The sequence below is a fragment of the Chaetura pelagica genome, unplaced genomic scaffold (assembly GCF_000747805.2).
Source record: "Chaetura pelagica isolate M959 unplaced genomic scaffold, ChaPel_1.0 scaffold472, whole genome shotgun sequence".
Taxonomy (NCBI): Eukaryota; Metazoa; Chordata; class Aves; order Apodiformes; family Apodidae; genus Chaetura; species Chaetura pelagica.
This window is the reverse complement of record NW_009952566.1, coordinates 1,331,874-1,345,459: the sequence shown is the minus strand read 5'-3', so window position 1 is coordinate 1,345,459 and position 13,586 is coordinate 1,331,874. Positions and strand designations below refer to the sequence as shown.

At 45.5% G+C, this 13,586-nt stretch overlaps 1 protein-coding gene across 1 annotated transcript; it reads left to right on the top strand.

The window, feature by feature from the left end:
- The first annotated feature begins 9,048 nt into the window (after positions 1–9,048).
- Positions 9,049–10,988, top strand: SERTAD2 (SERTA domain containing 2). The gene has a single exon (XM_009993441.1). The coding sequence runs from the start codon at positions 9,079–9,081 to the stop codon at positions 10,021–10,023; it is 945 nt and encodes a 314-aa protein (XP_009991743.1). The 5' UTR covers positions 9,049–9,078; the 3' UTR covers positions 10,024–10,988.
- Positions 10,989–13,586: the final 2,598 nt, after the last annotated feature.

Here is a 13,586-nt window from a genome sequence, read left to right as displayed (position 1 = left end):
TGTTTCATGAAGCTTCCAGTTAAGGACAAGACCAAAAAAGGACAGACTGGGGTCTTGTTTGCATCTGCTGGGCACTGTTGTGAGGATGCTGATGGGAAGTCCTGTCTGAAGCAGAACATGTGAGAATTGACATTTTGGCTGTGTGAGACATTTGAGAGAGAAATCACTTCTGCTGGGCAGTCCGAACCTGTTCTTTTTTTCCAGTAAAGATGACTGCCTTCCTGTACATGAATAAAACCTATTTTGAATAAAAGTTTTCTGGCCCTGGTATGTTAAAGCTGTATTCCCCCTCTTGCTTTGTACTGAAAAGAAGTTGTCAAGAGTTGCTTAGACCTTCTGCTCTTGACTCCAGCCTGGCAGCTGGTTTGAAGTACACCTAGCTAGCTTTCCATGCTCAGAACCTGCATGGTCTTGTTCACCTTCTGTTTCTGCCAGGGTAGTCTTTAATGGTTTAACGAGCTAACAAAGGCTCGTCTGATTTAAACTTGCATTACGTTCTGCTACCCTGATAGAATTCCTAATATTATAAACACCCTTAATAACACGGCTATAATCTAGAAAACCTGCTCTCCTTTCTCCAAACGATTACTTAATGAGGCAGTAATTTATTCTAAGCTATATTTATTGGAGTCCATTCTAGCTTTATCAGACATACTCTGGTGTGTGCAGTTAGTCAAAAACATTAAAACTGCTCCCCTTCTTCCAAGGGGACATGTTACATTTAGCAAACTGACAGCATTAGAAACTGTTTCCAATTTAATAGAAGCACATGTTTCCTGCAAGACTTAACACACTACAGAGTCAGAGATTGCCTTAGACTGCGGCTTTGCCTTTTTTTAGCATGGCAAAAAGGAGCTGGAAACTGAAGGCAGAAGTGGAGTTTGTAGCTGTGTTTTTGGTTCTTCTGCCTGCTTTTGTTTTTCAGAGAGCCTTCGAGCAGGGCTTTGATGGGCTCCAAGTTTAAGAAACTATCAAGAAAGTAGTGTGGGCGGCACACGTAGAGCTCTCACTCAAAATGCAGTTTCTGATCATTAACAAACAGCAAGAGCTTGCTTTGCCCTCTGGGCCTCAAATAGTACAGTATGCAACAAGGGAGAGCAGGCAAGGCACGAGGATGGAAACAGTAGGATCAGATTACAGTTTCAAAATATCACTGGAACACGTTGGCTGGCGTTACACTATTGACTGGCTTTATAATTGCATTGCTTATTTGCTAGGGAAGGCTTCACCTTACTTTGTGATTAACATGGACTCTCCTTCGGGGACCTGGGGGCTCCAGGCTCTGAGTACCAAAGTCAAGCCCCATGAGAGCTGCCTGACTTCAGATGCTCCTCGAATGAGAGGCTGAGCTTCCTCTGATGTCCTGTCTCCTGTGTGCTGAGAGGTTTCCTTGTGCAGTCCCTAGCTAATTTCTGCAGAGAGTAGCCTCTGAAAATCACCCACTGTGGTTTTCCTTCTTGTTTCAATTTTAATTTGAGACTAGAAAAGACCATTCTCACTCATCTTGCCAATTGCTCTCCCCCTAGTCTCATGAGTGCCCAAAGTGAGGGGCTAAGGCTGCATTTCTATAGGGAGGGGACTGCCTTTCTTGTTAAATACAGGAGGGGGTTCATCCTGCTGGGGTGCTGAGCAGCTTTGCTTGCCTCTCTGTTGCTTCTGGAAGAGCTGAGGTTCACCCATCTACCAGAGGAGTTAGGTCCCTATAAAATACGTGTGCAAAATACCTGCCACTTAGTTATTGCTGGCAGTGACAGCCTTGCAGCAGAGTCTTGCAAACAGAAGAACAATCCCCTGTACTCTCTGGAAGTACAAAGCTACCTGGGAGGCCAAGTTTTTGATATAGCTTTAAAGGAGAGTTTTGTAAGTGTTTATTAAAGCTCACTCAGTTGAAACAAAAATTTAAAAATAATAATTAAACACCCAAACAGTTGAAACAAAAAAAATAATAATTACAAAAAACCCCCAAATAGCCAGAATTAACGTAAGATGTTTTAAGTGTCAGAGAAAACAAACCTCATAAATGGGGAATGTCTGAGCACTGGATCTGGCAAGGACAGAAACCCCAGCAGAGCTCTATTCCCTGTACCTCTTGTCTAGGTTTAGGGGTTTTGTTTTCTAACTGATGTGTGACACGAGACCCAATTCTTAGCAGGCAGCAGTCGTCAGGAGTCCGCTCTAGCCAGGCAGCGTGGACGCAGTACACTCAGACAAGTAAAATCTGCATCACATCCCGAGAAGCAGCCTTGCAAACAAAAACAAAACCAAAACCAATAAAACAAACAAAAAAAACCCACACCACCCGTCAGTGCACAAATTGTGAGCCAGCTGCAGCATATTGAACGTAGCCGTGCGTTACTGCATGGTACACGCTGTACTAGCTCCCAGGGATGCTGCTGTGCCAGGATTTCAGGACCCTGGTGTCAACAGATGAAGTCTTCAAGGAGGGGTGATTTTCATCACACAGTGACTGTCACCTCTGAAAGTCTCTGTTGCTTATTTGCTCCAGTCCTGGAGTTAAACCTCAACACCTGGGCTATTCGGCTTTCTTCCTTGTTTTTAGCGAGGCTGGGAGAGGGTGCCAGATTTATCCTGGCGTTCCCCTCTGCTGTTTTCCTTCCTTTCCAGCTTCCAATGGGAGGAGGATGCCTGTGCTCTTGGAGGCGGGCTGGCTCCCAGCTGCTGGGGCAGGTTTGCTCTGCTTTGCCAGGATTCTCTAATCCAAGGACCATAATTCTGTGGTGGGTGATCCTGCGGTCGTGTCCCTGCGGGGGGGTCTTCCCAAGATATGGCTGCTCACCCTCTCTTATCATGACTTTGTGGATATGGAAATGGAGAATGGGAGAGAGAGTTTTACCTGTTTGCCTCCCTCTAGCTCTAGGGGGCAGGTGCTTTGAAGTTGTGGGGACTGGTTACAAGTTCAAGTGGTCCCTCAGGCTGGATCTAGCAGCCCTGAAATGCCTTGCAGCAGCTCAGCCGGCCTCTGCTAGCTCAGAGGATCTAGCCCTCGTCTTACCAGTTGAACCCAGTTGGCACAAAAGGCCTTTTTATTTTGGTCCTGCAGTTATCTATGCCAAATCCTGATCCTGATGAAGTCAGTAACAAAACAGTCATTGACTACCGTTGGGCCAGGATACAGCCAATGCAACCCTCAAGGATGAGGAGTGAGGGATGGAGGAGAGGAAAATAATGCTGCATGTGCCAGAACTGACACAGAAAGCACTTGTGTGATTTACTAGATAAGAGTCTCCAAGAAAACCTGGTGAGGTTCATTTACACCTGAGGTTTGGGAAACTTTGTTTTGGGAATGAAATGGGCAAACTCAATACTCCCTTTGCAGTTTGGGGAGGTTTTTTTTGGGTTTTTGTGTTGTTTTTTTTTTCTGCGCACTTGCACGTGTGAAGTAGTGTTTTAATTCCCCCAAGTTGCCTTTTTTTTTTTTTTTCTCTTCCCTCCCCCTCCCATTTTTTTAATTACCCAGGATTTCAGAAGGTAACTGGTCCTTCTTTAAATTCCACTTTTTGCCCAACTCCCCGCTGCTGGTGTCTCCTTTGGCTGCGTGGGGAGGAATGGTTGCTTGTGGACTCTGGGGTTTGATGTTTTTACCTTTTTGAGCAATGTGGTGTTTGTTCCAAAAGTGAACCTTGCTGTATTAAGCTGTTCATTCTCTACACGGACTGATACACGGGTTGTGTAAATGTGTGAGTGGAAACGAGACTTCTTAAAGATTCTTTTCTGCTGTCCCTCTTGGTGTTTGGTTCCTCTTTTTTTTTTTTCCTTCCTGTCTGCCTTGATGAGCAGGGAGGGACTAGTGGGTTGTGGAATTGATTTCCAAGAAATCAGTCTTGAGAGACATTTAAAACTAAACTGTTAAAAGCCTTTGAGAATTAACGTTAAAGGGTATTTTTATTATTGGTGAGATAACCAAATCACTTACTCTCCTCCATTTTTATATATGCATTGCTTCCCTATGCCAACTCCCAACAGTTAAAGGCAAAGGGCAAAGGATTCATCACTAAGTGGGCTCAGAGACATAGTCAGGCATTGCCCAAGCTTTTCTGTGTTTAATCGATGATGGTTGACTCCAGAGAACCACCCACTCCAGGCTGATTATCTCTTCTACTGAGCCTCAACTGTATTTTTTTCCAGCTCTGTCTGAAGAGCATGCAGAGCCAATAAAAGGAAGCTAAATGACATTCAAATGAAAAAAAAATATAGATTACTTTTGTTTTTCAGTTAAGAAAAGCCAACTCCCAAACAATGCTAGGGTTTTTCTGGCTTTGAGGCGTGTGCAGTCGCCCTAAATGGGCAAAAAAGCAAGTTGAATCTTTCTCAGTAACAGTGGTTGAGCTTTTGGGTATGGGTCTTCCAGAGCTGGAGCTGACTGGTGGAGAATATTGGGAAGATCTCCAAGAAACTCCCCTGCACCCCAATCCCTGGATAAATGCAGTTCTTCTCTTGCCTTTCTTCAGCTTTCTAGTTCCACGTACCCAAAGTAACATTGAAAACTGACTTGCATGACAAAACCCTGCAACACCCTTTATTAAAACAACAACAAGGCGACATCCCATCTCAACTCTTAATGCTTGGCCCCAAAATTGCTTGCTGGCAGACGGATGGAAACGCAGCAGAAATACATCTGGCTGGGATTGCTTGCTCAGCCAGAATAGATCCATGAAAGACCCTCCATGGATATGACCCTTTGTGGCTGCCTGTCCCACGTATTGTGTTTTGGTGGGCTGCAGTTGTCTGGCTGTCCTTGTTACGGACATCTGACTTGGTGGGCAACTCTGTCTTCTGACACTTGGGAGAGTGCGGGTATATCCCATTTTGTGCCGATCTTTGGCTGACCCGATCTGTAGGTTTGGCTGTTTTATTTTCCCAGCAGGAGTTTTGCTGGAAGGCTAGGAGCAAAGTTTTTGAGATGAACTGAACCAGATCAAATACTGGCATTGTACAGCTTTCTTTAAAATTTTTTTATGATGTTCAGTATCTTAGGGCATACAACACTGATCTCTTTCATGGAGGTGTGAAACTTTTAGTTGAAAGTGGGAAGAGATGGTTCCAAAAACAGGCAATATTGTCTTAAGCTCTGGTGGTCTGAAACGATACAATCCCTTTATGGAGATCCAGAGAAAGGCTTGCAAGCCTGAAAGCATGTCTGCTTTTACCAACTCTTAACAGTTGGTCTAAAAAGATACTGCTGCCTTGCTTCGCTTAGAAAGAATAAAGTGATTTATGGAAACTGGAGGAAAACGTTTTTACAATTCTTATTTGTGTGCCAGAGGAGAAGGGAATAAAATAAAACTTGATACAGCTGAGAGTGTGGTGGTGCTCATTTGAGCCCACTGTTTGGGGGAATAAAACCCCCTTGCTTAGGCTGGTGTCCTGCTTTGCTGCTTGGATGGTTAAGCCTACTTCAGGGAGCATTACTGGGGAAAAGGAAACTGAAAGCTGTGCTGACAAGTTGCTAGGTGAAGTGGGGAGTTGCCCGATCTATTTAATCTTTTAAAAGGACAAGTTCCGAACTAAGCTACATGAAGATCGAGTGAGATGTGAAAGCTTGACAGTCATACATACAGGAAATCTTGAATCATTTCTAAGCTTCCTGGAAAATGATGTAGTGAGGTTATCATTGTGTTTACTATGATAATCCTGTAGCTCTTACTGATCAGCTTGCAAAATGTATTAACTAGCAGCCCCTCAGTCTTGGAAGCAAGTGGGCTCAGTTGGGTTCACTGGGACATGTGTGCTGATGTTCCCTGGCAATAACAATTAATAACTGAGCGCAGGGAAGGGAGTGTGGCCACCCAAAGGCTCTGCTTTCTTTATCACGGGGAAAAAGGTTTACTCTGTGCAGGGAATATTTTTATACATTCCTGGCAGAGCCTGACAAACTTCAGAACTCTAGTAGTCCCCAAGCCATTTAAAAATTTCTCCTTTAAATAGAGCATTGCGGAAGGAGCATTGGTATGTCTTTAGGACAGAGTCTGAGTCTGTCTTTTTTCAGGGAGAGTAGGTAGTAGGAAGGGATGGAAAGCTGCTAGCTCTCCTCCTAACCCGTCACTGCTTTGAAACTGTTCTGGACCTGGGCAGGGGTTTTGATTCTTCCTAGCCCAGTCCTCTGTTTTTTGCTCTGTCTGTCCAAAGCGGGAGGAAGTGTCTGTTGTGAACATCTGAACAGCAAAGCAACCCTCCCCCCCCCGCCACACCCCTGCCCTGCACCCCAACCCCACGTGCACAGCTCTGGAGTAGTCCATGGAAATGACACTAGGGAGCAGAGAAAAACCAGACTTCGGCAGTAGTGCTAAATTTCAGAGTTTTTTTCACCCGAGATTCCAGGCGCGGGGATTGCTGGTAGCTGGCCAAGGAGCTTGGATGGCAGCCTACCCGTTCCTCAGCTCTGCTCAGCTTGCTCCCTCCCCCCTCTGCCTTTCTTTTTTTAATTGCATAATATGCTAGAAAATGATCTGGATTTGGGACTTATTTTTAACCAGAGGAGGCTCACTTCACCCAATCTGATTTTGGATTTAACATCCAGCAAACGCTTCCTGAAGCTCTTTTCTTTTTGCATTGAAATCCTGACTTCTTTTGCCCCCTCTCCTGCTTCAGAAGGGCTCTTTGCCTTTAAATGTTTTTCAGACATTCCTGGGGATGTTTGCAAGTCCTTAGCTACTGCAGGCCAGTGCATGATGATCAAATGGGTGTTAGACCCACCTGGTGCACTCATTTCACAGGCGTGGATCCCATTGGGAGAAACAGGAATTGTACTCAAATAAGGAAGGCAAGTTTTGTCTCCTAGACGATAGCTGCATTGAAAAAGCTTGAATGAGAGCAGTCAGGTTTGGGGTTAAAAAATCTATTTATATGCCTGTTGCAACTTCCCCCTGGGTAGCTGGGGCTGGAAAGCTTCTTCCACCTTTTTTTTTTTAAAAAAAAAAAACCACAAACAACAAGGCAGAAGCCTTCATGCCATTTTATTAGTGTTTTGTGAAATGGAGGGAGGGATGAACAGGGGGCTTTCTGTGATCCTACAGAAAGGGCAGCTGGGTTAGTGCTCCAGCACCTCAGGAAAATGGAGGGAAAGCCAAATGTTTGCCCTGAGATGTGGAAGCAGGCCAAGTGTGGGGTGCTGCTCTGCAACACCTGCAATCCTGCCCCTGGTAGGACTTTTCCTCAGCTGATTTGATGCAGCCCCATGGACAGGCAAGTGAAGTGTAGTAACAACCTCTGCTCCTTCGAATTTTGATTTAGATGTGATAAAACAGCTTTTCTGGTAAACTGGGTGCATGCAGGTAGTGAGGGAGAGAGTCAGAGGCAACCAGCCATCTCACAAGCACTGAAAGAAGGGCCAGTCACAGGGACCATGCTGTTTCACCCAAGTAATCATGGTATTTCAACAAACCAAAACCTGGCTACACACTGAAGATGGGTGGTGGTGTAGGACAGAGGGTTTCTGACTCTAATACCCTCCATGTGCAGAAGCATAATGTTAGGTCGTGCCTCTGTCACAGCACAGCGATTCCTTCATTCCTCTGTGTTTGGGGGGATCTGCATGTCACTAAAATAATGGTGACAAAATGAGGCTGGGACTGTGCTGTTGTAGATGAGCGTTTCCAGGCGCTCTGAAACATCCTGGAAGAGACAGCACTGGGGATTGAAATGCCCTACTTACTCTTAGCTCAGAAATTATTTATGATGCAGGGCAAGTTTGGTAAAATTCCCTTTGTTTCCTTCTTCAAAATCTGCCATCTGACCAGGAGAAAAGCAGATGCATTTATGCGGATTTTTGTTCTTTAGAAAGCTGTACGGCAGTCTTTTGTTCTCACATGAAACCTGGCGTGGCTGTAGTCCTGTGTGGGGTACAGGCTTCGATGGGGGAGAAGTGAAGACAACTGGTGCATCTGAAGCAGTGCATCCTTGCTCTGGTGCAAAAGCTATTGTCTGTGGTTGGTGAGCTCCTTGAAGTCTTACCAGAGGAAGCAAAGGTTGCCGGCGTTGCTTTGCCCAGGCAGAAGCTGAGGAGATGATTTCAAACACTCCCGTGTGAAAATGCTTCCCATACCCAGCAGAGCAGGGGGTGAGAGCACAGCCCACCCCAGCCCTCAGGCAGAGCTGGTGGGGATGCAGTGCATCCCCCCAGTGCCGGGAGCAGGCAAGGCCTGTGCTCCCACCTGGGCCCAGAGCCTGGGACTAGGGCTGCTCCCTGGGGCTCGGTTTCTGGAGGGGCGTGCTCAGTGGCTTCAGCAGACAGCAAAACTCCTTAGAAACTTCCTGAGGCAGATGGCCCTTCCCCAGAGTGGGACCCAGGCACTGTCAGGACTGAAGGCCCTGGCTGCAGCAGCAGAGTGTACTTGGGGATTAGACTGAAAGACCTGACAGATCTTTTTCATCTGTAATTTATCTAATTCTGAGTGCAATAACTGCATTTCCTACTCTGGTGGTTTAGTCCTTATGTGATCAGTTAAATTAACCCACGAGGTCAGATATGCATATATCTTGGTGTCTGACTTCACTGTGGAGGCTTCTCTCAGTTTACGACTGCTTGAGCCTCGCTCCCCTTTCCCCCATAAACACACTTTTGAATAAAAAGGGAAAGTCACTGTAAGGCCCTTGGTGTATTATGTTTGTATTCCCAGGCACAGCACCGCATCAGTCAGGAAATGTAAAAGAACATTCAATATAGTATGTGTTACTATGTGCAGATATTTGGGGACTATAGGTTTAACATACGCAGGAGGTGAATCTGCTGCCAAGCGCGCAAGGGCTTGAATTTTGTAGGTGCTGTTTGAATTCCTGCTTGGAATTTACCAGTGTAGCCGTGCTTAAACATGTTGGACCAGAGCACTGTGTTAAGGTAGCTTCTGCTTCCTCATCACGCTGCTGTGGCCACAAACAAGTTATTTATGTGGACAGATTTCCACTGGTGACTGTTACAGGGAAGTGAGGAGGGGACCAAGCAGCTGATCTGTCCACAGCACATGTGCAAGGGAGTCAGTGGGCTGGAGCGGTGCTTCTGGTGGGAAGAACAGGCTTCAGGCTCACTGGCTTCATCGATCTCTACTTTTCCCTTTCAGATATATGTTGGGGAAAGGAGGAAAGCGCAAGTTTGACGAGCATGAAGATGGGTTGGAAGGCAAAGTGGTGTCTCCTACTGACGGTCCCTCTAAGGTGTCTTACACCTTACAGCGTCAGACTATCTTCAACATTTCCCTTATGAAACTTTATAACCACAGGCCATTAACCGAGCCAAGCTTGCAAAAGACAGTTTTAATTAACAACATGTTGAGGCGAATCCAGGAAGAACTCAAGCAAGAAGGCAGCTTGAGGCCCATGTTCATGACCGCTTCGCAGCCCGCCGACCCGCTGGGCGACAACTTCCGCGAGGCCCAGCCGGCGTTCAGCCACCTGGCCGCCCAGCCCCTCCTCCCCGCCGACTTCGTAAGCACTACGCCCCTGGAGTCCTGCCTCACCCCGGCCTCTTTGCTCGAGGACGACACTTTTTGCACTTCCCCGACTGTCCAGCACGATGGTCCGACGAAACCACCACCTCCTGCTCTCCAACCAGTAAAGGACAGCTTCTCCTCAGCCTTGGACGAAATCGAGGAGCTTTGTCCAGCACCTACCTCCGCAGAGGCAGTAGCAGCCGAAACAGCAGCCGACGACCCTAAGGACCATCCCAGCGAGTCCAGCGTTCCAAAGCCCGAGGGCCTCTCGGAGAGCAGAACAGCCGAATCGAAACTCATGGATTCGCTACCCGGCAACTTCGAGATAACAACTTCCACAGGTTTCCTCACAGACTTGACCCTGGATGACATTCTGTTCGCTGACATTGACACGTCCATGTATGATTTTGACCCCTGCACGTCTGCCACGGGGGCTGCCTCAAAAATGGCTCCTGTCTCAGCAGATGAGCTCCTCAAAACTCTTGCTCCATACAGCAGTCAACCAGTAACTCCAAATCAGCCTTTCAAAATGGACCTCACAGAACTGGATCACATCATGGAGGTGCTTGTTGGGTCTTAAAATACAGACATCTAGCAACTTTTTTTTTTTTTAAATAATTTTAAGTACCAGTATATACACTCAGTAGTATTTCCATAGTCCCTCCCACCCCCGATTCACAGCACTGTGCATGCGTCCTTGCTTGCCTTTTTTGAAAAGAAAAGGATCACACTAGTTTTTGCTTCAAGCAGAGTTGGAGTGCCTTCATCCATGTATGACCACTTCTAATGTATTTTTTTTAAAGTGGTTCCTCAAGGAAGACCGAATATCCTGGTTATAGGAAAGAATATGTATTGTAGACAATGTTATGTTATTACAAAAAGAAAAAAAAAAAAAAGAAAAAAAATGGTAAGAGCTAAGCACAAGGATTATGTTGGGGAAAGCTGTAAATTGCATGTGCATATTTGTCTATTTTTTCTATAAGTTTTATTGCGAGAGGTAAAAAATTTTATTATTTAGATAATCTCAGTACCATTTTAGCCCTGTATAGGTTGACTTAGCAATTCAGCCTTTTGGAGGCATTAACCTGCTCCTCTTTAAGTGTTGCATTTACATGGCTGTTTAGAAACTGCTGCCCAAATTTATTTTCTATTTTTGTACAGATTCTGCAGTTTATGATATTGTTTTTTCTAAAAACAAATGCTGTTTATACACACACAAAAAATAGCTATTTTGATAGGATTTGCTCACATAGTTCCTGCATAATTCAGATGTACAAGAACCACTTGTACTTTTATACAGAGTTGTAATGTTTTATATGTGTATGGTGCAAAGAGAAAATTGGATCAAATAAGCCTGCAGTCGGTTTCCCTGAATGCAAACAAAAAAAGTGCTTTAAGAAAGGGCTGGGAGCTGCTTCTGTAGGAGTTTCACAAGTGTTTGCTCCCTGCTGTACCCACTGCGCACTACTGTGATTCCTGAAACTTAGAGCCATGTCCTTTTCCAACACGTATGTGAAGCAGTTGGCAGGAAACAGTTGTGGAACTTCACCCAAAGAGGTCCCGAGCACCACAGCGGCTGCAGCCCCCGAGCCCGCCTGCATCCCCAGCTGGGGTGCCCATCCTGCGGGATGTGCAGCGCCTTAAGACGGCGGCAGATCAGCACGTCCTCACCCGAAGCTCCTGGGAATGGTTTTGAGGAGGAACATGCCCCTTGCCCACTGAGAGCCAAGCTCTGGCTGCCATCTTCCCGACCGACGAGCAGACACGTGGAGCGGGCAGAAGACTGGTGTTGACAGCGTCCACTTGCCCTTTCTTGGAGCATTTCTCCCTCCCTCTCCCCCACCTCACTGTGCTAAGTGCTGAAAAAGGCAACTTCAGTATTACTGCAGTGAAGCTCATCTCTTACCTGCACTGGATGGACTTGCTTGAATATCCATTGCTGTTGAAACTGGAGCCAGTCGTGTTACATCACTTGGCATCTCGTATAGGGTTGGTTTCTTGTATCAACTGTGTTACCTGCTTTACACTTTATAGACCTGTTTTACAACGAATATACAGACACAGCTTTCTATGCATGGTCCTGTTCCCCATAACACCTGAGACGTCTTCTCGTTACTGCACCAATAGCATTTTTTAAGTTCATTGTGGTGTACATTTAATTTAAGAAAAGATAAAACAATAATGTTTGCAATGTATCATGCCTATTGCTGAAGTTGCTATGGCATTTTAGTTTTTTCAATGGTACTTTAGCTGTTGAGCGCCAGTTACAACCTATATTGTTGACATGCCTATGGCTTCTTTAGGAATAACTTTTATATTTATTTAAGAAATTTTAAATTATGTTTTACGTCATTTGGCAATACTCAGTCAGTTCTGCTCCCTTCTTGTCATGGATGAAATTGGGTCTTGTCCGCCTTTTTTTCAGGAGGCGGCTTTTTTTATAAATTGGCACTTTAAAACAGGCCATATATATCTATATTTATTAGTAGGTAGGTAGGTAGATGTGACGTAGATATGCACACAGACACAGTGTAAAAGCCAATACGTTTTGCAATGAAGGAACTTTCTAATGGAAATGAAATGCGTCACGTACAATTACCAAACGCGCTTCTGGCTCCTAATTCATCTGCCAGGGTGAGATGTGGGGAGCTGGGGGTGGAGGGGGTGGGGGGACTGGCTGAGGGGGGAGGGTTTTGCTTGCTTCTTTTTTTGTTTTTGTGGGTTTTTTCCAAGCTCGACTCAGTGAAGCAGCAGGATGCTGGTGGATTTGCAGTTCTTTTCCTTACATGGAATAAAAAAGGAAAAATGGTTAATGCTTCGAGCAGGAAACCATTGACCAAGCCTAGTTTAGGGACCACTGGAAGTGAGGGGGTGGGGGAGGAGGGGGGGACACACACTCACTCTCACACCTGGCAGCCACTGGGCCTTGCTCAGCCACACTCCTTGGCCCTTGTAGGAAAACAAACAGCCCTGCTGGATTCTGCACCTCTTAGTAAAACTGGAGTAACTGGGAAAGCCTTTAGGGGGGGAGTGTCTGTCTGCACAACCCTGCAGGCACGTGGGAACAGCAGCAGTTCCACACGGTACCTGGGTAAGCACTTGCCTTACCATGGTTACAAACTGATTGACGGGATGTTGGAGCTGCCCTTTTTATTTTATTTTTTTTTGGTATTACTTGTGCATTTAAACAAATACCATATGCTAGGCAAAAGTTCACATTGATGCCATTTTTGGAGAGCTGTGCTGTTAGTTTCTGTGGGGTTGGTTGAAGTTTTGGTATCCACAGAACAGGAGGGGAGCTCTAAATCCACTTCACCACTCAGAAGAGGATGTCTGTGTATCCTTGGGGCAGAGTCCTCACCGGAATCCCATGGGCCATAAACATACCTGACTTACGGACCTGGGCAAAGGTTATCTAGGCGGGTGCTGCTCTGTAACCACAGCAGGCTCCAGGGGGAAGGGCTCAGCTGTGGCTTTCACCCCACACGCTCACTTACTGTCTCCAGCGTGGCCTTTGCCATGGTCCTAACAGCAGCCAGGCGTGGTGAGACCTGCACCAGGGATGGAGATTGACATTAATGTGCAATGAAGTGACAAGATGGGAGCAGAATAAGAGAGCTTTGGATCTGAAGTAATTTTTTTTTTTTCATAAATTATTTATTCCTTTTTTGTGTTTTTTTTTTTTCTTCTGTAAATATATTTATTTTATTGTGAGGCTAACAACATCTGGATTGTAACATGTACAGAATGTATGGTAGGAATGTATTCTCTTGTAGGAATGTAAATCTATATGAAAAAGGGTATGGGAGCCAGAAAGAAAAGAAATTGAGTTCCAGTCAGGATATGAATGGTTCACATGACTCCTCTCTCTCTTTTTTTTTTTTTTTTTTTTTTTTGGTCCCACTCGTCTAATATGGGTCTGGTTGTTTGAAATATGCAAAAAAAGGTATGGATGAGGGACGGTTTTATGTTCAAAATTAGTCCCAGTCAGGCTCCTACCCTGTCAGCTTCTCAACACAGGCCTCCCCTGGCAGTCTGATGGAATCTGCAAACACCGTCACCTCCCTTGTGCTGGCCTGGGAAATTTTGGGAAAAAAAAGTGATTAAAAAAAAATAAAAATAAATTTAAACACACATGAGAAG